Source organism: Erinaceus europaeus, chromosome 12 (assembly GCF_950295315.1).
Source record: "Erinaceus europaeus chromosome 12, mEriEur2.1, whole genome shotgun sequence".
NCBI lineage: Eukaryota > Metazoa > Chordata > Mammalia > Eulipotyphla > Erinaceidae > Erinaceus > Erinaceus europaeus.
In genome coordinates, this window is record NC_080173.1 from 48452354 (window position 1) to 48479685 (window position 27332).

At 41.3% G+C, this 27332-nt stretch overlaps 3 protein-coding genes and 1 pseudogene across 3 annotated transcripts; all 4 read left to right on the plus strand.

The window, feature by feature from the left end:
• The first annotated feature begins 1611 nt into the window (after positions 1-1611).
• LOC132541935 (keratin-associated protein 9-1-like) lies at positions 1612-2542 on the plus strand. Its single transcript, XM_060203529.1, has one exon. The coding sequence runs from the start codon at positions 1665-1667 to the stop codon at positions 2178-2180; it is 516 nt and encodes a 171-aa protein (XP_060059512.1). The 5' UTR covers positions 1612-1664; the 3' UTR covers positions 2181-2542.
• A 6002-nt stretch (positions 2543-8544) lies between these two features.
• On the plus strand, positions 8545-9439 carry LOC132541936 (keratin-associated protein 9-1-like). The gene has a single exon (XM_060203530.1). The coding sequence runs from the start codon at positions 8563-8565 to the stop codon at positions 9076-9078; it is 516 nt and encodes a 171-aa protein (XP_060059513.1). The 5' UTR covers positions 8545-8562; the 3' UTR covers positions 9079-9439.
• Positions 9440-15430: 5991 nt separating this feature from the next.
• Positions 15431-16537, plus strand: LOC132541937 (keratin-associated protein 9-1-like). The gene has a single exon (XM_060203531.1). It carries the CDS (start codon positions 15484-15486, stop codon positions 15997-15999), a length of 516 nt encoding a protein of 171 aa, XP_060059514.1. The 5' UTR covers positions 15431-15483; the 3' UTR covers positions 16000-16537.
• Positions 16538-21042: 4505 nt separating this feature from the next.
• On the plus strand, positions 21043-26268 carry LOC132542118 (keratin-associated protein 9-1-like; annotated as a pseudogene).
• Positions 26269-27332: the final 1064 nt, after the last annotated feature.

Consider the following 27332-nt stretch of genomic DNA (forward strand, 5'->3'; position numbering starts at 1 on the left):
AGGCCAAAGAGAAAAGTCAAAACTGACCTAAAAGACTACCAGGCAATAGCGTGATTAGCAGTTTGTGGAGATGAGGCAAAATTGGGAGCGAGTGAAGTTAATTTCTACATTAAGAAAAGAGTGGAATAGATGTAACCATTTGAAATAGCTTTTTTCATAACAAATAAAAATATTTTTTATCTATTTACAGCACTGGAGCACTGTTAAGCTATGGTTTGTAAAGGTGCTAGAGATTAAACCTTGTACCTTTGGGGCCTCAGGCTTGAAAGCCTTTTTGTGTAACAATTATGCAAACAAATAAATATGTAAAATGGCCAGTAATCAGAGACTGAGAGCCCTGAATGTAGAGTAAATATTTAAAATGCAAGCAACCAGGCTGTCCTACTCTTTCAAACACAGTCATCCCTTGCCATTTCATGCTTCGACTTTCGAGACTTCACTCGATCGGGGATTTTTCCAAATACATTCATTAAAAAGTTGATCGAGACAGTGAAAATCATACAACGCATGCTCGGTTGTCCAGGGAAATTTTACACCTCTGAATTACAACTGAAATTACAATGATTGTACGTATGGACTGTAGGGCTATGTACTCGAGTACCACCTCAAATAGTTCAGCATCAGGTGCAATCTCTCGAACACTGATAGTATATGTTTGGAATTGGGTGAGGTGAAACTAAACGAGTCAGAGCGTGTTTCTCTCATACATGCTTCTCCATCACTATGCATCAGAGAGTACTGCATATTGGATAAAACAAACAAACAAACAAACAAAAATCCAGACTGAAAATTATGTGGCAGCAGCAAGAGGAGTAGCAGCAAGGCTGGCAGCAGGGTTGCCAACAGCTGGTCACACAGGTTGGTTTGCAGCAAGTGGTCTGACAGCAAGTGGCCTGGCACAAATGGGCATAGGTAAGAACAATAGGTGGTCCTATATAGGTGGCTTGAGAGCATGCTGGGAGGCAGCTCAGATATGTATGTATGTATGTATGTATGTATGTATGTATATGTATATGTATAAAACTTATATATATTTACGGAACACTACTTATGCTTCTGCCCATTGTTTTTAGTTCTATTTGTCATTGGATGGGTTTAAGGCCAATATTCTCCTCCATGCGACTTGGATACACTTGGGACTAATAGTTTAGGCAGCTACAGTAAGAGGCACCTGCAGCACTTGATTTGGACTTATGTCAACAGTCAAACAGCATAAGTTCAGTTCACTCTGTGTACACAGAATCACTATCTCATAGATTACTTTTTATTCCAAAGAAACAAAGTTGAGGAGAAACATATTCTGATCTCATGAGACCACCAGGAACCATGCATCACATGACCACACATTGATCAAAGCAGGAGCAGTGCTGATGCTGTGACTTCTGTGTTTGAAAAAAAAAGTTTCTATGATTTAGTTTCAATTTAAAAACACATCAATCACTTGTTTCTGAAGATTCATTACATTTAGAGAACAACTTCCTTATTTACAATTCTGAGTGACTATGGAAAACAGTCCAATCCACAATAAGGAAACTCCTGCTTATTGGTCAACACTTGGGGGTCTTGTGTATAAAAGCCCTGGAAGAGCAGAAGTCATCAACATCTGGGAAACTCACCTGTGAACAGAGTCCACACACCATCCACCCACCACCACCTCTGACACCATGTGCCAATCTTGCTGCTCCCCTTGCTGCCAGCCCAGCTGTTGTGGGTCCAGCTGCTGCCAGCCTTGCTGTCGCCCAACTTGCTGTCAGACCACCTGCTGCAGGACCACCTGCTGCAAACCGACCTGTGTGACCAGCTGCTGCCAGCCTTGCTGTCGCCCTTCCTGCTGCAGCCAGCCCTGCTGCCAGACTTGCTGTCCCCCAACTTGCTGTCAGACCACCTGCTGCAGGACCACCTGTTGCAAACCAACCTGTGTGACCAGCTGCTGCCAGCCTTGCTGTCCTCCAACTTGCTGTCAAACTACTTGCTGTAGGACCACCTGCTGCAAACCAACCTGTGTGACCAGCTGCTGCCAGCCCTGCTGCCAGCCGTCCTGCTGTTGCCAGCCATCCTGCTGCTGCCAGCCTTGCTGTCCCCCAACTTGCTGTCAAACTACCTGCTGTAGAACCACCTGCTGCAAACCAACCTGTGTGAGCAGCTGCTGCCAGCCCTGCTGTTGCCCTTCCTGCTGCTGACAGCCCTGCTGACAGCATGTTTGAAGTACATCCTATGCAGTGCTACAGAACCTGCACCCACCTCACCTGTGGCTTCCTGTTTGGGTGTCTATCCCAGAGCTGTGTGTCCAGCTAGTACCAACTGAGCTGCCTTGCAGCCTGCCCTCAGACCACCTATGTAGGACCCACCAGCTGTTACTCTCCTTACCTATGCCCAGCTTTTGTCAACTGCTTGATTCTCAGCCACTTGTCATTTTCAAAATCAACCTTTATCATTGAACTAGTACAAACACAGCTAAAAAAAAATTCAGGAGACTATGAATGTTTTGTGTCCCTATGCTTTTGGAATATCTGTGAACAAATAAAACCAAAATCAGAAAACATCAACCTTGTCTGTGTCTGGTAATGAAATATGAAGACTCAGCTTCATGAACTCTGTCATGGAATTAAAAATGCTTTATCATTTACCTGACTTTACTAGTACACGTTCATTTCCAAGCAATGCTGAAAATTTCTTGTCACCCTCTGCCTTATTAAATGTGGATGAAAAGCACACAAACATAAATGTATTGTCTGGCTAACTATGCATGAGGACCCAGCTTCATGCCCTTGACATGGAATTAAGATATGTCCATGGACTATGAGCTCAGACTGACAGAGACTCAGAGGTCACAAAGCCTTCTGTGCTAAATATGAATATACATGCGCCCTAGGTCAGATTGAGAGGGCAAACAGTTAATGGTAATTTATACTTTGCTTTAAAAAAATTTTATTTATAAAGAGGAAACACTGACGAAAACCATAGTACATAGAGGGGTACAGCTCCACACAATTCCCATCACCAGATCTCTCTATCCCCTCCCCTCCCCTGATAGCTTTCCTACTCTTTATCCCTCTGGGAGTATGGACCCAGGGTCATTATGGGATGCAAAAAGTGGACGGTCTGGCTTAGGTAATTGCTTCCCCAGTGAACATGGGCATTCACAGCTCGATGTTTGAGAGGTACTCTCTGTCCTAATCCAGCTTTCTGGTTGTATACTCAACTCTGACACTCTCTTCCCAATAATACTTTTAGTCCACCTGCATGTTAGCTATCAGCAGGCTCAGGCAGAAATTACTAAAGTCCTGGGCCATTTGGAACATACAAGAATAGAATTCCTAGCTTCTTTGCTCTTGACAACCCAGGATTCCATCTTCTCTATTCATACCTTTGGGTTCCTGTTTATTAAACAATTTGTCCTGCTTTATATCTTACTGCCTTGTAGTCATGAAGTTGCAGATGTTACTGTGATTCCACCCTGACTGTGCTGTGCTGAAGACCTCACCAATGTGTCCTGAAGTCTCACCTCTTCAGAGTCCTACTCCACTAGGGAAAGATAAAAGCAAGTTGGGGGTATGGATCCACCTGCCAATGGCCATGTCCAACAGAGAAGCAATTACAGAAATTAAAGACTTTTGGTAGAAAGCCAAACTTTCTACCTTCTACACCCATAAAGAATTTTGATCCATACTCCCAGAGGGACAAAGAATAGGGAAGTGTGTCCAGTGGAGGAGATGGTCATGGAACTCTTGTGGTGGGACCTGTATGGAATCATAGCCCTGTTATCTTACAGTCTTGTCAATTATTATTAAATTACTAATTCAAAATTAAAAAAATAACTGTGTTTGTTCCATACGTTACGATATGCACTTATCTCTCTAATAAACTCAGAATAGTAAATCTTCATAGAATTTCAGACATTAAAGACAACCGTTATATTTTTCAGACTAATATAATATTCTCATAGAAATGTGGGTTTTTTTTGTAATTCATAAATTTGCTGTAGACAATGTTGCTCTATTCATTGCAGATAATAAACGAAGCAACTTGGATATAATGTTCTCCTTGAAATACTGCTGACATAGTTTCAGTATAGGATGCTTGTGAAGTTTTTGTTTTTTTTTTAACTGATGAGTGTGGTTGCTTCTCAAGTACATACTGATTAATATCAGGGGATGGGAGAAACGTAAATATAAGGGGACATATCAAGGTCAAATGGGGCTAGTCTGGGTAATGTTTACAAATCTGTGAACAGTTTAACACTTCTCCCAAATATGTGTTAGTACAATTTACCTGCTGCCGGAGTATCATCTCCTCCATTAGACTCTTCTCCCCTCCACCGATAGCAACCTGAGATCTTCAACACAGGCCAAAGGTTTAAATATATTTCACCCTATATACAGGCACTCAGCTTATTCACTGACCTGAAGGGTATCTTCTTCACTTCCATACAGGTTTTACAACAGGCAGGACTACATCTTTCTTAAAGTTGAGTTTTCTGAAAACAACTACCTACAGAAAAACAGAAAGTTTCCTATTAACTGTGAATAGCCAAGTATTCTGTTCTTTATAGAGAATACACAAAGATAGCCACTGCATCACTCTAGTTAACATTATATAGTGGTAGCCACCAGCAGAATATAAAAAAGCTGAAAAAAGAGGCTCCCATAAAAAAAAAAAACATAGCATCATACACAGACACGCATGCACACACACACACACACATACACACAGACCATGGTTGTGCTTGTAAATTGTCAATTAAGATATATGGATAAAGTGATAGAATATAAGGAGTTTGCATATGGCATCTACATACATAATGTCTGGCTTTCTATACTCTGATTCAGTTAGAAATTTAAACTATGGAATATATAGTTGTATAAAAATAAATTATTTGGGGAGTCGGGTTAAGTGCAGTTGGCGCAAAGTGCAAGGAGCAGCATAAGGATCCCACTTCTAGACCCCGGCTCGCTACCTGCAGGGGAGTCGCTTCACAGGCTGTGAAGCAAGTCACAGGTGTCTGTTTCACCCCCCTCTTTCTTCCTCTCCTCTCTTCATTTCTCTCTGTCCTATCTAAAAACAATGACAGCAATAATGACAACAACAATAAACAGCAAGGACAACAAAAGGGAAAATTAAAAAATGAATGTAAAAAAATAAAAAATAATAATTTGGGGTGTTGTTTTCTCCGGGCTGACTTCACGGGCGGGAAACAGATGACCAGAAACTCGTGGCTGAGCTGAGAACACAGTTCAATCTTTCTTCACGAGCAGGCAAACAACCTAGTCACCACACAATGTGCTCCTCCATCTTTCTGCCATGGTGGCAGAGTCAGCAACTCAGGAAGTCCTTAGGGTAGGGGGCAGGGAGAAGGGAGAAGCACAAAACTAGCAAGGGCTAAACCAAATCTCCTGGAGGCGGAGGAATGAGACCAAAGCAAAGTAACAGAAAAGACCATGTAAATAGACCACAATGTCAAGCACTGTAACAGAAGCAGAACTAGATCCCAGAAGCAGAACTAGAAGCATACCAACATTGGGGGTGGGGGGGAATAAGCTAAGGTTGACAGATCTCCAAAGAACAGAAAAAAATCTTGATCAACTGATGAAAAAGTCTTTTCCTAATGTTTATCTAAAGAAATGATTATATATATTACCAAATGATCTGTACAAACCTCTTCATAACAATACAAGCATGAATAATTTTAGGGGCAGACAGCAGTACGGCTGGTTGAGCATAGACATTATTAAGCCCATGGACCCAGATTTAAGCCCCTGGTCTCCTTCTACAGGGGGAAGCTTTACAAATCATAGAGCAGGGCTTCAGGTGTTTTTGTTTCTCTCTCCTTCTAGACTCAACATAAAAAATTGAAATAAATTAATAAACATTCAAAAATAACTTTAAGCTATAAACAATCTATAAGTGATCAAAGGAACACTAAAAGTAATGTGCATAAAATTCTCTCGGTGAAAGATTACATGACATGTGCAAGAGAAATAATAATCATAGTAAAGAATCTTATATTCATTATCTAAATGAAACCAATTTCATATTTTACAAAAATACAAAGCAGTCAAGGAAAGATCCTGGATAGTGTGCTGCTGTGTCATGTACATAACCCAGATTCCAGACTGGTCTCCACAACACTGAAGGAAGCTTTGGCACTATGCCTCTTTTATTTTATGTTCTCTCTGTCTCTATCTGAAAGAAAAAAAAAAAGAAGAGAAGAGAAGGAGGGAGGAGAGGAAGAGGAGGAACAGGAGCAGGAGCAAGAGAAGAAGAATACAGCAGGGGAGAGAGAATAATAGTCATGAAAAAGACTTTCATGCCTGTGGCTCATGGCTTCCAGATTCTACCCTTCCACCAACACAAGCCAAAGCTCAGCTGTGCTGTGGTAGAAAAGAAACCAACAAGAAAAAAAGAAAAAGGCCAAAGAGAAAAGTCAAAGCTGACCTAAAAGGTTACCAGGCAATAGCATGATTAGCTGTTTGTGGAGATGAGGCAAATTTGGAGCGAGTGGAGTTAATTTCTACATTAAGAAAATAGTGGGTGGATTCCGCAAGATGACGGACTGAGAAGCTGCTAGTGGCTTGAGCACTGACAACATCTACTGGAAAACCACCAGGTTCCATATGCCATCAGGATGCCGGCCAGACGCCCCTAGACAAAAGACCCCACCAATGTATCCTGGAGCTCTGCTTCCCCAGGGACCCACCCTATCTAGGGAAAGAGAGAGGCAGACTGGGAGTATGGATCAGCCAGTCAATGTCCATGTTCAGTGGGGAACCAGTTACAGAAGCCAGACCTTCAGCCTTCTGCAACCAACAATGACCCTGGGTCCATGACCCAGAAGGATAGAGAATGGGAAAGCTATCAGTGGAGGAGATGGCATATGGAGATTGGGAGGTGGGAATTGTGTGGAGTAGTACCCCTCCTATCCTATGGTTTTGTTAATTTATCCTTTCTTAAATAAAAAATAAATTGAAAAAAGGAAAATAGTGGAATAGATGTAACTATTTGAAATAGCTTTTTTTTTTTTTACAAATAAAAATATTTATCTATTTACAGCACTGGAGTACTGTTAAGCTGTGGATTATAATGGTGCTAGAGATTAAACCATGCACCTTTGGGGCCTCAGGCTTGAAAGCCTTTTTGTGTAACAATTATGCAAACAAATAAATATGTAAAATGGCCAGTAATCAGAGACTGAGAGCCCTGAATGTAGAGTAAATATTTAAAATGCAAGCAACCAGGCTGTCCTACTCTTTCAAACACAGTCATCCCTTGTCATTTCATGCTTCGACTTTTGAGACTTCACTCGATCGGGGATTTTTCCAAATACATTCATTAAAAAGTTGATCGAGACAGTGAAAATCATACAACGCATGCTCGGTTGTCCAGGGAAATTTTACACCTCTGAATTACAACTGAAATTACAATGATTGTTCGTATGGACTGTAGGGCTATGTACTCGAGCACCACCTCAAATAGTTCAGCATCAGGTGCAATCTCTCGAACACTGATAGTATATGTTTGAAATTGGGTGAGGTGAAACTAAACGAGTCAGAGCGTGTTTCTCTCATACATGCTTCTCCATCACTATGCATCAGAGAGTACTGCATATTGGATAAAACAAACAAACAAACAAACAAACAAAAATCCAGAATGAAAATGATGTGGCAGCAGCAAGAGGAGTGGCAGCAAGGCTGGCAGCAGGGTTGCCAACAGCTGGTCACACAGGTTAGTTTGCAGCAAGTGGTCTGACAGCAAGTGGCCTGGCACAAATGGGCATAGGTAAGAACAATAGGTAGTCCTATATAGGTGGCCTGAGAGCATGCTGCGAGGCAGCTCAGATATGTATGTATGTATGTATGTATGTATGTATGTATGTATGTATGTAGGTGTATATATATATATATATGTATGTATATGTATAAAATTTATATATATTTACAGAACACTACTTATGCTTCTGCCCATAGTTTTTAGTTCTATTTGTCATTGGATGGTTTTAAAGCCAATATTCTCCTCCATGCGACTTGGATACACTTGGAACTAATAGTTTAGGCAGCTCCAGTAAGAGGCACCTGCAGCACTTGATTTGGACTTATGTCAACAGTCAAACAGCATAAGTTCAGTTCACTCTGTGTACACAGAATCACTATCCCATAGATTACTTCTTATTCGAAAGAAACAAAGTTGAGGAGAAACATATTCTGATCTCATGAGGCCACCAGGAACCATGCATCACATGACCACACATTGATCAAAGCAGGAGCAGTGCTGATGCTGTGACTTCTGTATGTTTGAAAAAAAAAGTTTCTATGATTTAGTTTAATTTAAAAACACATCAATCACTTATTTCTGAATATTCATTACATTTAGAGAACAACTTCCTTATTTACAATTCTGAGTGACTATGGAAAACAGTCCAATCCACAATAAGGAAACTCCTGCTTATTGGTCTACACTTGGGGGTCTTGTGTATAAAAGCCCTGGAAGGGCAGAAGTCATCAACATCTGGGAAACTCACCTGTGAAAGAGTCCACACACCATCCACCCACCACCACCTCTGACACCATGTGCCAATCTTGCTGCTCCCCTTGCTGCCAGCCCAGCTGTTGTGGGTCCAGCTGCTGCCAGCCTTGCTGTTGCCCAACTTGCTGTCAGACCACCTGCTGCAGGACTACCTGCTGCAAACCAACCTGTGTGACCAGCTGCTGCCAGCCTTGCTGTCGCCCTTCCTGCTGCAGCCAGCCCTGCTGCCAGACTTGCTGTCCCCCAACTTGCTGTCAGACCACCTGCTGCAGGACCACCTGTTGCAAACCAACCTGTGTGACCAGCTGCTGCCAGCCTTGCTGTCCTCCAACTTGCTGTCAAACTACTTGCTGTAGGACCACCTGCTGCAAACCAACCTGTGTGAGCAGCTGCTGCCAGCCCTGCTGCCAGCCGTCCTGCTGCTGCCAGCCGTCCTGCTGCTGCCAGCCTTGCTGTCCCCCAACTTGCTGTCAAACTACCTGCTGTAGAACCACCTGCTGCAAACCAACCTGTGTGAGCAGCTGCTGCCAGCCCTGCTGTTGCCCTTCCTGCTGCTGACAGCCCTGCTGACAGCATGTTTGAAGTACATCCTATGCAGTGCTACAGAACCTGCACCCACCTCACCTGTGGCTTCCTGTTTGGGTGTCTATCCCAGAGCTGTGTGTCCAGCTAGTACCAACTGAGCTGCCTTGCAGCCTGCCCTCAGACCACCTATGTAGGACCCACCAGCTGTTACTCTCCTTACCTATGCCCAGCTTTTGTCAACTGCTTGATTCTCAGCCACTTGTCATTTTCAAAATCAACCTTTATCATTGAACTAGTACAAACACAGCTAAAAAAAATTCAAGAGACTATGAATGTTTTGTGTCCCCATGCTTTCGGAATATATGTGAACAAATAAAACCAAAATCAGAAAACATCAACCTTGTCTGTGTCTGGTAATGAAATATGAAGACTCAGCTTCATGAACTCTGTCATGGAATTAAAAATGCTTTATCATTTACCTGACTTTACTAGTACACGTTCATTTCCAAGCAATGCTGAAAATTTCTTGTCACCCTCTGCCTTATTAAATGTGGATGAAAAGCACACAAACAAACGTATTGTCTGGCTAACAATGCATGAGGACCCAGCTTCATGCCCTTGACATGGAATTAAGATATGTCCATGGACTATGAGCTCAGACTGACAGAGACTCAGAGGTCACAAAGCCTTCTGTGCTAAATATGAATATACATGCGCCCTAGGTCAGATTGAGAGGGCAAACAGTTAATGGTAATTTATACTTTGCTTTAAAAAAATTTTATTTATAAAGAGGAAACACTGACGAAAACCATAGGACATAGAGGGGTACAGCTCCACACAATTCCCATCACCAGATCTCTCTATCCCCTCTCCTCCCCTGATAGCTTTCCTACTCTTTATCCCTCTGGGAGTATGGACCCAGGGTCATTATGGGATGCAAAAAGTGGACGGTCTGGCTTAGGTAATTGCTTCCCCAGTGAACATGGGCATTCACAGCTCGATGTTTGAGAGGTACTCTCTGTCCTAATCCAGCTTTCTGGTTGTATACTCAACTCTGACACTCTCTTCCCAATAATACTTTTAGTCCACCTGCATGTTAGCTATCAGCAGGCTCAGGCAGAAATTACTAAAGTCCTGGGCCATTTGGAACATACAAGAATAGAATTCCTAGCTTCTTTGCTCTTGACAACCCAGGATTCCATCTTCTCTATTCATACCTTTGGGTTCCTGTTTATTAAACAATTTGTCCTGCTTTATATCTTACTGCCTTGCAGTCATGAAGTTGCAGATGTTACTGTGATTCCACCCTGACTGTGCTGTGCTGAAGACCTCACCAATGTGTCCTGAAGTCTCACCTCTTCAGAGTCCTACTCCACTAGGGAAAGATAAAAGCAAGTTGGGGGTATGGATCCACCTGTCAATGGCCATGTCCAACAGAGAAGCAATTACAGAAATTAAAGACTTTTGGTAGAAAGCCAAACTTTCTACCTTCTACACCCATAAAGAATTTTGATCCATACTCCCAGAGGGACAAAGAATAGGGAAGTGTGTCCAGTGGAGGGGATGGTCATGGAACTCTTGTGGTGGGACCTCTATGGAATCATAGCCCTGTTATCTTACAGTCTTGTCAATTATTATTAAATTACTAATTCAAAATTAAAAAAATAACTGTGTTTGTTCCTACGTTACGATATGCACTTATCTCTCTAATAAACTCAGAATAGTAAATCTTCATAGAATTTCAGACATAAAAGACAACCTTTATATTTTTCAGACTAATATAATATTCTCATAGAAATGTGGGGTTTTTTGTAATTCATAAATTTGCTGTAGACAATGTTGCTCTATTCATTGCAGATAATAAACGAAGCAACTTGGATATAATGTTCTCCTTGAAATACTGCTGACATAGTTTCAGTATAGGATGCTTGTGAAGTTTTTGTTTTTTTTTAACTGATGAGTGTGGTTGCTTCTCAAGTACATACTGATTAATATCAGGGGATGGGAGAAACGTAAATATAAGGGGACATATCAAGGTCAAATGGGGCTAGTCTGGGTAATGTTTACAAATCTGTGAACAGTTTAACACTTCTCCCAAATATGTGTTAGTACAATTTACCAGCTACCGGAGTATCATCTCCTCCATTAGACTCGTCTCCCCTCCACTCATAGCAACCTGAGATCTCCAACACATGCCAAAGGTTTAAATATATTTCACCCTATATACAAGCACTCAGCTTATTCATTGACCTGAAGGGTATCTTCTTCACTTCCATCCAGGTTTTACAACAGGCAGGACTACATCTTTCTTAAAGTTGAGTTTTCTGAAAACAACTACCTACAGAAAAACAGAAAGTTTCCTATTAACTGTGAATAGCCAAGTATTCTGTTCTTTATAGAGAATACACAAAGATAGCCACTGCATCACTCTAGTTAACATTATACAGTGGTAGCCAGCAGCAGAATATAAAAAAGCTGAAAAAAGAGGCTCCCATAAAATAAACATAGCATCAACACAAACACGCATGCATACACACACACATACACACACACACAGACACACACAGACAGACAGACACACACACACACACACACATACATACAGACCATGGTTGTGCTTGTAAATTGTCAATTAAGATATATGGATAAAGTGATAGAATATAAGGAGTTTGCATATGGCATCTACATACATAATGTCTGGCTTTCTATACTCTGATTCAGTTAGAAATTTAAACTATGGAATATATAGTTGCATAAAAATAAATTATTTGGGGAGTCGGGTTAAGTGCAGTTGGCGCAAAGTGCAAGGAGCAGCATAAGGATCCCACTTCTAGACCCCGGCTCCCTACCTGCAGGGGAGTCGCTTCACAGGCCGTGAAGCAAGTCACAGGTGTCTGTTTCACCCCCCTCTTTCTTCCTCTCCTCTCTTCATTTCTCTCTGTCCTATCTAAAAACGACAGCAATAACGACAACAACAATAAACAGCAAGGACAACAAAAGGGAAAATTAAAAAATGAATGTAAAAAATAAAAAATAATAATTTGGGGTGTTGTTTTCTCCGGGCTGGCTTCACGGGTGGGAAACAGATGACCAGAAACTCGTGGCTGAGCTGAGAACACAGTTCAATCTTTCTTCACGAGCAGGCAAACAACCTAGTCACCACACAATGTGCTCCTCCATCTTTCTGCCCTGGTGGCAAGTCAGGAACTCAGGAAGTCCTTAGGGTAGGGGGCAGGGAGAAGGGAGAAGCACAAAACTAGCAAGGGCTAAACCAAATCTCCTGGAGGCAGGGGAGTGAGACCAAAGCAACGTAACAGAAAAGACCATGTAAATAGACCACAATGTCAAGCACTGTAACAGAAGCAGAACTAGATCCCAGAAGCAGAAGTAGAAGCATACCAACATTGGGGGGGGGGGGAATAAGCTAAGGTTGACAGATCTCCAAAGAACAGAAAAAAATCTTGATCAACCGATGAAAAAGTCTTTTCCTAATGTTTCTCTAAAGAAATGATTATATATATATTACCAAATGATCTGTACAAACCTCTTCATAACAATACAAGCTTGAATAATTTTAGGGGGAGACAGCAGTACGGCTGGTTGAGCATAGACATTATTAAGCCCATGGACCCAGATTTAAGCCCCTGGTCTCCTTCTACAGGGGGAAGCTTTACAAATCATAGAGCAGGGCTTCAGTTGTTTTTGTTTCTCTCTCCTTCTAGACTCAACATAAAAAATTGAAATAAATTAATAAACATTCAAAAATAACTTTAAGCTATAAACAATCTATAAGTGATCAAAGGAACACTAAAAGTAATGTGCATAAAATTCTTTCGGTGAAAGATTACATGACATGTGTAAGAGAAATAATAATCATAGTAAAGAATCTTATATTCATTATCTAGATAAAACCAATTTCATATTTTACAAAAATACAAAGCAGTCAGGGAAATATCCTGGATAGTGTGCTGCTGTGTCATGTACATAACCCAGATTCCAGACTGGTCTCCACAACACTGAAGGAAGCTTTGGCGCTATGCCTCTTATATTTTCTGTTCTCTCTGTCTCTATCTGAAAAAAAAAAAAAGAAGAGAAGAGAAGGAGGGAGGAGAGGAAGAGGAGGAACAGGAGCAGGAGCAAGAGAAGAAGAATACAGCAGGGGAGAGAGAATAATAGTCATGAAAAAGACTTTCATGCCTGTGGCTCATGGCTTCCAGACTCTACCCTTCCACCAACACAAGCCAAAGCTCAGCTGTGCTGTGGTAGAAGAGAAACCAACAAGAAAAAGAGAAAAAGGCCAAAGAGAAATGTCAAAGCTGACCTAAAAGGTTACCAGGCAATAGCGTGATTAGTTATTTGTGGAGATGAGGCAAAATTTGAGCGAGTGGTGTTAATTTCTACATTAAGAAAATAGTGGGTGGATTCCGGAAGATGACGGACTGAGAAGCTGCTAGTGGCTTGAGCTCTGACAACATCTACTGGAACACCGCCAGGTTCCATATGCCATCAGGATGCCGGCCAGACGCCCCTAGACAAAAGACCCCACCAATGTATCCTGGAGCTCTGCTTCCCCAGGGACCCACCCTATCTAGGGAAAGAGAGAGGCAGACTGGGAGTATGGATAGGCCAGTCAATGTCCATGTTCAGTGGGGAAGCAGTTACAGAAGCCAGACCTTCCACCTTCTGCAACCCACAATGACCCTGGGTCCATGACCCAGAAGGATAGAGAATGGGAAAGCTATCAGTGGAGGAGATGGCATATGGAGATTGGGAGGTGGGAATTGTGTGGAGTAGTACCCCTCCTATCCTATGGTTTTGTTAATTTATCCTTTCTTAAATAAAAAATAAATTGAAAAAAGGAAAATAGTGGAATAGATGTAACCATTTGAAATAGCTTTTTTCATAACAAATAAAAATATTTTTTATCTATTTACAGCACTGGAGCACTGTTAAGCTATGGTTTGTAAAGGTGCTAGAGATTAAACCTTGCACCTTTGGGGCCTCAGGCTTGAAAGCCTTTTTGTGTAACAATTATGCAAACAAATAAATATGTAAAATGGCCAGTAATCAGAGACTGAGAGCCCTGAATGTAGAGTAAATATTTAAAATGCAAGCAACCAGGCTGTCCTACTCTTTCAAACACAGTCATCCCTTGCCATTTCATGCTTCGACTTTCGAGACTTCACTCGATCGGGGATTTTTCCAAATACATTCATTAAAAAGTTGATCGAGACAGTGAAAATCATACAACGCATGCTTGGTTGTCTAGGGAAATTTTACACCTCTGAATTACAACTGAAATTACAATGTTTGTACGTATGGACTGTAGGGCTATGTACTCGAGCACCACCTCAAATAGTTCAGCATCAGGTGCAATCTCTTGAACACTGATAGTATATGTTTGAAATTGGGTGAGGTGAAACTAAATGAGTCATAGCGTGTTTCTCTCATACATGCTTCTACATCGCTATGCATCAGAAAGTACTGCATATTGGATAAAACAAACAAACAAACAAACAAAAATCCAGACTGAAAATTATGTGGCAGCAGCAAGAGGAGTGGCAGCAAGGCTGGCAACAGGGTTGCCAACAGCTGGCCACACAGGTTGGTTTGCAGCAAGTGGTCTGACAGCAAGTGGCCTGGCACAAATGGGCATAGGTAAGAACAATAGGTGGTCCTATATAGGTGGCCTGTGAGCAAGCTGGGAGGCAGCTCAGATATCTATCTATCTATCTATCTATCTATCTATCTATCTATGTATATATATGTATGTATGTATATGTATATGTATAAAACTTATATATATTTACAGAACACTACTTATGCTTCTGCCCATTGTTTTTAGTTCTTTTTGTCATTGGATGGGTTTAAGGCCAATATTCTCCTCCATGTGACTTGGATACACTTGGGACTAATAGTTTAGGCAGCTACAGTAAGAGGCACCTGCAGCACTTGATTTGGACTTATGTCAACAGTCAAACAGCATAAGTTCAGTTCACTCTGTGTACACAGAATCACTATCCCATAGATTACTTCTTATTCGAAAGAAACAAAGTTGAGGAGAAACATATTCTGATCTCATGAGGCCACCAGGAACCATGCATCACATGACCACACATTGATCAAAGCAGGAGCAGTGCTGATGCTGTGACTTCTGTATGTTTGAAAAAAAAAGTTTCTATGATTTAGTTTCAATTTAAAAACACATCAATCACTTGTTTCTGAAGATTCATTACATTTAGAGAACAACTTCCTTATTTACAATTCTGAGTGACTATGGAAAACAGTCCAATCCACAATAAGGAAACTCCTGCTTATTGGTCAACACTTGGGGGTCTTATGTATAAAAGCCCTGGAAGAGCAGAAGTCATCAACATCTGGGAAACTCACCTGTGAACAGAGTCCACACACCATCCACCCACCACCACCTCTGACACCATGTGCCAATCTTGCTGCTCCCCTTGCTGCCAGCCCAGCTGTTGTGGGTCCAGCTGCTGCCAGCCTTGCTGTTGCCCAACTTGCTGTCAGACCACCTGCTGCAGGACCACCTGCTGCAAACCAACCTGTGTGACCAGCTGCTGCCAGCCTTGCTGTCGCCCTTCCTGCTGCATCCAGCCCTGCTGCCAGACTTGCTGTCCCCCAACTTGCTGTCAGACCACCTGCTGCAGGACCACCTGTTGCAAACCAACCTGTGTGACCAGCTGCTGCCAGCCTTGCTGTCCTCCAACTTGCTGTCAAACTACCTGCTGTAGGACCACCTGCTGCAAACCAACCTGTGTGACCAGCTGCTGCCAACCCTGCTGCCAGCCGTCCTGCTGTTGCCAGCCGTACTGCTGCTGCCAGCCTTGCTGTCCCCCAACTTGCTGTCAAACTACCTGCTGTAGAACCACCTGCTGCAAACCAACCTGTGTGAGCAGCTGCTGCCAGCCCTGCTGTTGCCCTTCCTGCTGCTGACAGCCCTGCTGACAGCATGTTTGAAGTACATCCTATGCAGTGCTACAGAACCTGCACCCACCTCACCTGTGGCTTCCTGTTTGGGTGTCTATCCCAGAGCTGTGTCCAGCTAGTACCAACTGAGCTGCCTTGCAGCCTGCCCTCAGACCACCTATGTAGGACCCACCAGCTGTTACTCTCCTTACCTATGCCCAGCTTTTGTCAACTGCTTAATTCTTAGCCACTTGTCATTTTCAAAAATCATCGTTTATCATTGAACTAGTACAAACACAGCTAAAAAAAATTCAAGAGACTATGAATGTTTTGAGTCCCCATGCTTTTGGAATATCTGTGAACAAATAAAACCAAAATCAGAAAACATCAACCTTGTCTGTGTCTGGTAATGAAATATGAAGACTCAGCTTCATGAACTCTGTCATGGAATTAAAAATGCTTTATCATTTACCTGACTTTACTAGTACACGTTCATTTCCAAGCAATGCTGAAAATTTCTTGTCACCCTCTGCCCTATTAAATGTGGATGAAAAGCACACAAACATAAACGTATTGTCTGGCTAACTATGCATGAGGACCCAGCTTCATGCCCTTGACATGGAATTAAGATATGTCCATGGACTGTGAGCTCAGACTGACAGAGACTCAGAGGTCACAAAGCCTTCTGTGCTAAATATGAATATACATGCGCCCTAGGTCAGATTGAGAGGGCAAACAGTTAATGGTAATTTATACTTTGCTTTAAAAAAATTTTATTTATAAAGAGGAAACACTGACGAAAACCATAGGACATAGAGGGGTACAGCTCCACACAATTCCCATCACCAGATCTCTCTATCCCCTCTCCTCCCCTGATAGCTTTCCTACTCTTTATCCCTCTGGGAGTATGGACCCAGGGTCATTATGGGATGCAAAAAGTGGACGGTCTGGCTTAGGTAATTGCTTCCCCAGTGAACATGGGCATTCACAGCTCGATGTTTGAGAGGTACTCTCTGTCCTAATCCAGCTTTCTGGTTGTATACTCAACTCTGACACTCTCTTCCCAATAATACTTTTAGTCCACCTGCATGTTAGCTATCAGCAGGCTCAGGCAGAAATTACTAAAGTCCTGGGCCATTTGGAACATACAAGAATAGAATTCCTAGCTTCTTTGCTCTTGACAACCCAGGATTCCATCTTCTCTATTCATACCTTTGGGTTCCTGTTTATTAAACAATTTGTCCTGCTTTATATCTTACTGCCTTGCAGTCATGAAGTTGCAGATGTTACTGTGATTCCACCCTGACTGTGCTGTGCTGAAGACCTCACCAATGTGTCCTGAAGTCTCACCTCTTCAGAGTTCTACTCCACTAGGGAAAGATAAAAGCAAGTTGGGGGTATGGATCCACCTGTCAATGGCCATGTCCAACAGAGAAGCAATTACAGAAATTAAAGACTTTTGGTAGAAAGCCAAACTTTCTACCTTCTACACCCATAAAGAATTTTGATCCATACTCCCAGAGGGACAAAGAATAGGGAAGTGTGTCCAGTGGAGGGGATGGTCATGGAACTCTTGTGGTGGGACCTCTATGGAATCATAGCCCTGTTATCTTACAGTCTTGTCAATTATTATTAAATTACTAATTCAAAATTAAAAAAATAACTGTGTTTGTTCCTACGTTACGATATGCACTTATCTCTCTAATAAACTCAGAATAGTAAATCTTCATAGAATTTCAGACATAAAAGACAACCTTTATATTTTTCAGACTAATATAATATTCTCATAGAAATGTGGGTTTTTTTTGTAATTCATAAATTTGCTGTAGACAATGTTGCTCTATTCATTGCAGATAATAAACGAAGCAACTTGGATATAATGTTCTCCTTGAAATACTGCTGACATAGTTTCAGTATAGGATGCTTGTGAAGTTTTTGTTTTTTTTTAACTGATGAGTGTGGTTGCTTCTCAAGTACATACTGATTAATATCAGGGGATGGGAGAAACGTAAATATAAGGGGACATATCAAGGTCAAATGGGGCTAGTCTGGGTAATGTTTACAAATCTGTGAACAGTTTAACACTTCTCCCAAATATGTGTTAGTACAATTTACCAGCTACTGGAGTATCATCTCCTCCATTAGACTCTTCTCCCCTCCACCCATAGCAACCTGAGATCTTCAACACATGCCAAAGGTTTAAATATATTTCACCCTATATACAGGCACTCAGCTTATTCACTGACCTGAAGGGTATCTTCTTCACTTCCATCCAGGTTTTACAACAGGCAGGACTACATCTTTCTTAAAGTTGAGTTTTCTGAAAACAATTACCTACAGAAAAACAGAAAGTTTCCTATTAACTGTGAATAGCCAAGTATTCTGTTCTTTATAGAGAATACACAAAGATAGCCACTGCATCACTCTAGTTAACATTATACAGTGGTAGCCAGCAGCAGAATATAAAAAAACTGAAAAAAGAGGCTCCCATAAAATAAACATAGCATCATACACAGACACGCATGAACACACACACACACATACACACACACACAGACACACACAGACAGACAGAGAGACACACACACAGACACACACAGAACATGGTTGTGCTTGTAAATTGTCAAGTAAGATATGTGGATTAAGTGATAGAATATAAGGAGTTTGCATATGGCATCTACATACATAATGTCTGGCTTTCTATACTCTGATTCAGTTACAAATTTAAACTATGGAATATATAGTTGCATAAAAATAAATTATTAGAGGAGTCGGGTTAAGTGCAGTAGGCGCAAAGTGCAAGGACCAGCATAAGGATCCCACTTCTAGACTCCGGCTCCCTACCTGTAGGGGAGTCGCTTCACAGGCTGTGAAGCAAGTCACAGGTGTCTGTTTCACCCTTCTCTTTCTTCCTCTCCTCTCTTCATTTCTCTCTGTCCTATCTAAAAACAATGACAGCAATACGACAACAACAATAAACAGCAACCTAAAAGGTTACCAGGCAATAGCGTGATTAGCTGTTTGTGGAGATGAGGCAAAATTGGGAGCGAGTGGAGTTAATTTCTACATTAAGAAAATAGTGGGTGGATTCCGGAAGATGACGGACTGAGAAGCTGCTAGTGGCTTGAGCTCTGACAACATCTACTGGAACACCACCAGGTTCCATATGCCATCAGGAAGCCGGCCAGACGCCCCTAGACTAAAGACCCCACCAATGTATCCTGGAGCTCTGCTTCTCCAGGGACCCACCCTATCTAGGGAAAGAGAGAGGCAGACTGGGAGTATGGATCGGCCAGTCAACGTCCATGTTCATTGGAGAAGCAGTTACAGAAGTCAGACCTTCCACCTTCTGCAACCCACAATGACCCTGGGTCCATGACCCAAAGGGATAGAGAATGGGAAAGCTATCAGGGGAGGGGATGGCATATAGATATTGGGTGGTGGGAATTGTGTGGAGTTGTACCCCTCCTATACTATGATTTTGTTAATTTATCCTTTCTTAAATAAAAAATAAATTGAAAAAAGGAAAATAGTGGAATAGATGTAACTATTTGAAATAGCTTTTTTTTTTTTTTTACAAATAAAAATATTTATCAATTTACAGCACTGGAGCACTGTTAAGCTGTGGATTATAATGGTGCTAGAGATTAAACCTTGCACCTTTGGGGCCTCAGGCTTGAAAGCCTTTTTGTGTAACAATTATGCAAACAAATAAATATGTAAAATGGCCAGTAATCAGAGACTGAGAGCCCTGAATGTAGAGTAAATATTTAAAATGCAAGCAACCAGGCTGTCCTACTCTTTCAAACACAGTCATCCCTTGCCATTTCATGCTTCGACTTTCGAGACTTCACTCGATCGGGGATTTTTCCAAATACATTCGTTAAAAAGTTGATCGAGACAGTGAAAATCATACAACGCATGCTCGGTTGTCCAGGGAAATTTTACACCTCTGAATTACAACTGAAATTACAATGATTGTTCGTATGGACTGTAGGGCTATGTACTCGAGCACCACCTCAAATAGTTCAGCATCAGGTGCAATCTCTCAAACACTGATAGTATATGTTTGAAATTGGGTGAGGTGAAACTAAATGAGTCAGAGCGTGTTTCTCTCATACATGCTTCTACATCGCTATGCATCAGAGAGTACTGCATATTGGATAAAACAAACAAACAAACAAACAAAAATCCAGACTGAATGTGGCAGCAGCAAGAGGAGTGGCAGCAAGGCTGGCAGCAGGGTTGCCAACAGCTGGTCACACAGGTTGGTTTGCAGCAAGTGGTCTGACAGCAAGTGGCCTGGCACAAATGGGCATAGGTAAGAACAATAGGTGGTCCTATATAGGTGGCCTGAGAGCAAGCTGGGAGACAGCTCTGATATGTATGTATGTATGTATGTATATATATGTATATATAAATATATATAACATATATATTTATAGAACACTACTTATGCTTCTGCCCATTGTTTTTAGTTCTATTTGTCATTGGATGGGTTTAAGGCCAATATTCTCCTCCATGCGACTTGGATACACTTGGGACTAATAGTTTAGGCAGCTACAGTAAGAGGCACCTACAGCACTTGATTTGGACTTATGTCAACAGTCAAACAGCATAAGTTCAGTTCACTCTGTGTACACAGAATCACTATCCCATAGATTACTTCTTATTCAAAAGAAACAAAGTTGAGGAGAAACATATTCTGATCTCATGAGGCCACCAGGAACCATGCATCACATGACCACACATTGATCAAAGCAGGAGCAGTGCTGATGCTGTGACTTCTGTAAGTTTGAAAAAAAAATTTCTATGATTTAGTTTCAATTTAAAAACACATCAATCACTTGTTTCTGAAGATTCATTACATTTAGAGAACAACTTCCTTATTTACAATTCTGAGTGACTATGGAAAACAGTCCAATCCACAATAAGGAAACTCCTGCTTATTGGTCTACACTTGGGGGTCTTGTGTTTTAAAGCCCTGGAAGAGCAGAAGTCATCAACATCTGGGAAACTCACCTGTGAACAGAGTCCACACACCATCCACCCACCACCACCTCTGACACCATGTGCCAATCTTGCTGCTCCCCTTGCTGCCAGCCCAGCTGTTGTGGGTCCAGTTTTTGTCAGTCTTGCTGTCGCCCTTCCTTCTGCTGCCAGCCTTGCAGTCTCCCAACTTGCTGTCAGACCACCTGTTGCAGGACCACCTGTCCAAACCAAGCTGTGTGACCAGCTGCTGCCAGCCTTGCTGTCGCCCTTCCTGCTGCAGCCATCCCTGTTGCCAGACTTGCTCCCCCCAACTTGTTGTCAGACCACCTGCTGCAGAACCTCTTGCTGCAAACCAACCTGTGTGACCAGCTGTTGCCAACCTTGTTGTCAGCCTTGCTACTGCCCCTCATGCTGTTGCTAACCCTGTTCTTAGCCTTGCTGCCTCCTAACTTGCTGTCAAACTACTTGCCGTAGAACCACCTGCTGCAAACCATCCTGTGCAACCAGCTGTTGCCAGCCTTGCTGTTGCCTTTCCTATTACTGTCAGCCCTGCCCTCAGACTTGCTGCCCATCAACTTGCTGTCAAACCACCTGCTGTATACCTATCTGTGTGAGTAGCTGCTGCCAGCCCTGCTGCTAGCCTTGATGTTCCCCAATTACTGCTGCAAACATTTTTGCCAGTATATTTGGAGTACACCTGTGCAGTGTTATAGAACCTGCTCCCACCTTACCTTTGGCTGCCTTTTTGGGTGCCTATCCCAAGGCTGTGTGTCCTGCTAGTTCCAACTGAGCTGCTTTCCACCCTGCTCTCAGACCACCTATGTAGGACCACCTATTGTTCTCCTTACCTAAGCCCAGCTTGTGCTAACTTCTTGGTATCTATCCACTTGCCATTTTCAAAACCATTTCCAACTAATGCTTTAAGTCAATATGCTATGAATATTTTTTCATCTTCTGCCTCAGAAAACATGAACAAAAAAACACAAAGAATCAACCATGTTGTCTAGTTAATAGAGCATGAGCACCCAGATTTGTGTATCTTATTATGAAATTAATAATGTCTTTGTCTTTGGGGTTGTGCAGTGGCACACCCAGTTAATTGCACATATCACCAAGCGCAAGTACCCAGGCTCAATGTCCTGTTCCTCACCTGAGTGAGGGGGGATGCTTCTCAAAGCATGGAGTAAATTTGCAGTTCCTTTTGTCTCTCCTCTATATATCTTCTTCCTTCCCAATTTCTCTTTATCCTGTCAGATGAAAATAGATATAAAAATTTTTTAAAGAATGAATTTGTCTCTGATGTCAACATCTCTAGTTTATCCCTCTGAGTAACTTAGGATAGCAAATCCTCATATTTTTCTTATGCTAAAAGATAATCACTAACATTTTAAGAATAATCTCATAGAAATGATTTTTACCTCTATGAATGTGTTATAGTAATTATTGCCTTTTTTATTTCCTGAATCTATACTGAGCAATATTAGGGAAGAAACATCAATATACAGAGACTTATCAAGGTCTAATGGGGCTGTTAGCATTTGGGAAAATGTTTACAAAACTGTTGTTCCTAAGTTGTATAGTTTTTTTTTTTTTTCCCTCCAAGGTTATTGCTGGGCTCGGTGCCTGCACCATGAATCCACCGCTCCTGGAGGCCATTTTTTCCCCCTTTTGTTGCCCTTGTTGTTGTAGCCTCGTTGTGGTTATTATTATTGCCATTGTTGATGTTGTTCATTGTTAGATAGGACAGAGAGAAATGGAGAGAGGAGGGGAAGACAGAGAGGGGGAGAGAAAGATAGACACCTACAGACCTGCTTCACCACCTGTGAAGCGACTCCCCTGCAGGTGGGGTGCCGGGGGCTTGAACTGGAATCTTTATGCTGGTCCTTGCACTTTGCGCCACAGCGCTTAACCCACTGTGCCACCGCCCGACCCCCTAAGTTGTATAGTTTTAATATTTTCCAAATGTTTTAGCACACTTTACCAGTCATTGAAGTATCAAATCCCCCACCCTCCTAAAACACTTGCCCCTCTACCCTAAATGATTTCAGATATTCAACACATGCCAAGGGTTTATACATATATGACCCTGTCTTCAAGCACTAGCTTTGTCTCTTAATTCCCATATAAGATCCAAACCATGTGATATTTGTTTCCTTTGTGGATTGTGTCACTCTGCACAATGCCCTTAACTTCCATCCAGGTTATAGCAAAAGGCAAATTTAATTTTTTCTTAAGACTGACTTTTCTGGTGCAGACTATCTACAAAAAGAAAGAAGTTTTCCTAGTTAATTGAGAAATATTGACTATTCTCTTCTTTATAGAGAATACTCAAAAGATATTCACTGTACCACTTTATTCAACATTGTACAGTAGGACCACCAATGGAGTATTAAAAGAAAAATATAAGTTAAAAGGCTGCTGTGAAATACATAAATGAATACCACCCATAGACATTATGACTTTATTTGCTAAATTTCCAATAAATTAAGTTGATAAACTATCAACATGTACAGAAATTACATATAGGATCTAGACACATAACTGGATCTCTATATCTCAGTTCAGTTAGAAATTAACATTAGAGTTGGGGCTACAGAGTAGCAGCATCTGTGTTTCTCTCCTCTCCATGATCAACCAGGAATAGCAAATAAGATCACCTGAGAACTCAACAAGGTAAGACTAGGACTACTTTGGGAACTCAGTAAGTCACACGTGAGAGCAAACACAAGTGGCTCGTGGACAGAGAGGGGCCAAAAGAGAGATTCCTGGGGCTAAAGCCCATATCTACTTGGGAGTGACTGGTAAAAGTCTGGTAGTTTACCAGTTGAGGCACCACCTCCAGTCTGAGTTTTCTCAACAAAAAACTGCTGCAGGGAGGGGAAGATCCCCTAAGACACATCAAATGCAACTATGAGTCTCCAATGCTACTGTCCCTTGAAGACTAGAGCAGCAGTGGGGAGACCCTGTGCTGACATCAGGGAGCAGAGAATTGATGGAGCAACTCAGGAGAAGACATACACTCCTAGTTGTCTGGAAGTGGACTTATATAGTGGGAGCCTTTCCACATTGTTCTCCAGGTGAATTGGGAGACACATTGAATAATTGCCTCAGAAGCCATAGAATACAAAGAGGATATTTTCTTTGAAACTCACAGGGCCAAGGACTTCTGCCTGGCTTAGCTCTGACAGATGTCAGAGAAGCTGAACTGGCCCTTTGGAATATAACTAAAATAGGCCTACTAGCTATCTACAAAATGGAGAATCCTCATCTCTTCATCTGCATTATTCTAGCCTTTAAGTTCATGATTAGTCAACAACTTGTTTGGCTTTATATCTTAACTCTCTTTTCAGCCACCAGGTTCCAGATGCTAGCATGATGCCAACCATACTTCCCTGAACAGACAACCACACCAATGTGTACTGGAGATCCTCTTCCCCAGTGCCCCGCCCTACTAGGGAAAGAGAGAGACAGGCTGGGAGTATGGGTCAACCTGTCGATGTCCATGTCCAGCAGAGAAGCAGAAGCCAGACCTTCCACCTTCTGCATCCCATAATGACCCTGGGTCCACACTCCTAGAGGGATAAAGAATAGGAAAGCTATCAGGGCATGGGATGGGATATGGAGTTCTGGTGGTGGGAAATGTGTGGAGTTGTAGCTCTTTTATCCTATGGTTTTGTCTATGTTTCCTTTTTATAAATAAATTTTTTAAAAAAGAATAAATTAAGCAGAAAACAGAATTAGCAAGATTGAGGATGAATTAGAGAAAACTAAGAAAGAAGTAAGAGATCTCAAAAAGAGATAAAGAGACACTGAAAACAACAACAGAGACATATGGGATGACCTCAAAAGAAGTAATATATGCATTATAGGCTTACCAGAGGAAGAAAAAAAGGGAGGGGAAGAAACCATTCTATAGGACATAATAGCTGAGAATTTTCCTAGTCTACACAACATAAAAAAGCATAAAGGTTCAAGAATCTCAGAGGGTCCCAAACAGAATTAACCCAGACTTAAAAACACTATGACACATCATATTTAGAATGAACAGGAGTCAGAATAAAGAAAGGATTTTGAAGGCTGCAAGAGAAAAACAAAGAGTCACCTACAGAGGAAAACCCATAAGACACAAAAACAACAGGCAAACAAACAGATCTGTACGGTAACTTCCCAGTAATAAACAGGTCAAGATTAAACACCATGAATAGGCAGGCTCCTCTCTAATACGTGAGTCATGAGCACCTCAGGGCAAAGGGGAAGGGAGCAGTTAAGGAGCTAGTGAGGGTTGTATTGTTATGTGGAAATACTATACATGTACAAACTATTGTGTTTTACTGTTGACTACAAATCATTAATCCCCCAATGAAGAAATTTAAAAAAACAAAGAAAGATGCAATCAATGTATTTGTTTGTAACAACTTTTACCATTGGAAATTAATGATTTAAAGAATCATATACTTAACATTATTTAATTCATGGATAAGGATAGGTAGGCATTATATTAACTAGTACAAAATTATCTCAAGAACAGGATATAGATACATAGAAAGAGAGAGAGGCACTGTAAATCCATAGTCATAGGTAGCATTTCCACCCCCTCCTTTTATTTTATTTGGAAGAACAGAGAGAAATTGACAGGGGAGGGAAAATAGAGAAGGAGAGAGAAAGGTAAGACACTTGCAAACCTTAAGCTTACACATAGTCCCACACTTCCCCACTCATGAAGCTTCCCCGTGCAGAAGGGGAGCTGGGGCTTGAACTTGGGTCCTTGCACAAGAATTGTTCTTTAAATTGATAAGAAATTATTTTCAGAAATGGAAGAGGCAATCCATGCCAATAGCATTGTGAGAAATGGTTAGGTCTTCTCTTCAAAAGAACATGAATACAACTATTTAGTACAAAAATTCTTTTTATAATTTGTTATCTATGAACACCTGTGGCCAGTGGTTTTGTATTCTTTAGGACAACTCTTTGCAGTGCTTGCTAATCCTCCAGCAGAGACCCTCAGACGCTCTTCCTCCTTCCCTTGTTTAGGCAACCTGGAGATTGTGAGCTCTGAAGCCCAGCTCAGGGGTGGAGGAGACAGTTCTGCATCAGGTATAAAAGATGGGGGAAGTGTGTGTGGAGGGTACTGCTGCCTGACGGCCACTGTAACTTTAATTGGACATCATTTACAACAGCATCATTATCTGAGTCATCGTTTTTAACTCAGAGTGAATCAACTGGTCCCCTGTTAGTTCAATCCAATCTGGATAAGAGATATGTGTGATTGACAGGTTGATGAAATAAAGATGATGATTCAAGTTATAGTTGATACATTTTGAATTATAACCATAGTCTAGCATGATTTTCATCTGTGTCATACAAAATTCAAAGACACATTGCTACTAAGAGTAAAAAAAATCTGATTTAATACTCATGCAACAGGGAACTGACTGACAATAATTAATATAGTATTTTATAGGTCAAGGAGCAAATATATTAAAAAACATGATAACAGATCTACTCTCTCAGGATACAATATTTGTATTTAGAAGTCCAGAGAAAGGGTTCAATTTGGGTCAGGTGGTGGTGCACGTGGTTCAGCGCACACACACATGACAGTGCTCATTACAGTGCTCAAGGACCTCGGCTCAAGGACCTGCCTGGGGAAAGTTCTACAAGTGGTGAAGCAGGTCTTCAGGCATTTCTCTGTCTTCATCCAATAATGAATATAAAAATAAAACAAGAGAAAGGTTTCAAGACACTTTAGTTTGATAACTAAAATATTTTGTTTTGAATTTAAAAAATACAAATAGCAATAAATCTATTACCATTAAAATGGTAATAAATGCAGGAAAAAGGGGGAAATTAATCCATTATTGAATCAAAAAGAGCAAATCAGAATATAGTAAGTGTTTGGTGATTTTGGAAAGAAAGATGCCATTTATTTCATTGACAATAATCTGAACTCCAGATACAGTCTACTTTTATTTATCTGGGGGGATGATTCATGTTGCAGAGCATCTGACTGTTGACAGCAAGGCAAAATCAACTCCTTATTCACAGGCTGACAAATAATAACATCATCAGCAAATGTTCACTGAGACAGAATGCAGTAAAGCAGAAAAAGGATGGAGGAGGGCATTTTGTTTGTTTGTTTCTGTGTCTTTATACCGAGATCAGTCTGGCACAGAGTGGGGACACATAATTAGTAATTAAAGGAGAAATGAAGGTTTACTCTCTTGACAGCTTGGCCTAACAGCAATAACAATAGGACTGGAGATTTGGGGAAGTTGGTTTGCAAAAGTGGCAGAACGATTAATTTTGAACAAATTAAAGTTGAACCCCTATAATTTAATTCAATTTTTTTATTATTTTGTTTTCAACCA

Excerpts from the sequence above, each read along its gene's own strand:
- LOC132541937 (XM_060203531.1), top strand. The coding sequence starts at position 15,484 with ATGTGCCAATCTTGCTGCTCCCCTTGCTGCCAGCCCAGCTGTTGTGGG.
- LOC132541936 (XM_060203530.1), top strand. The coding sequence starts at position 8,563 with ATGTGCCAATCTTGCTGCTCCCCTTGCTGCCAGCCCAGCTGTTGTGGG.
- LOC132541935 (XM_060203529.1), top strand. The coding sequence starts at position 1,665 with ATGTGCCAATCTTGCTGCTCCCCTTGCTGCCAGCCCAGCTGTTGTGGG.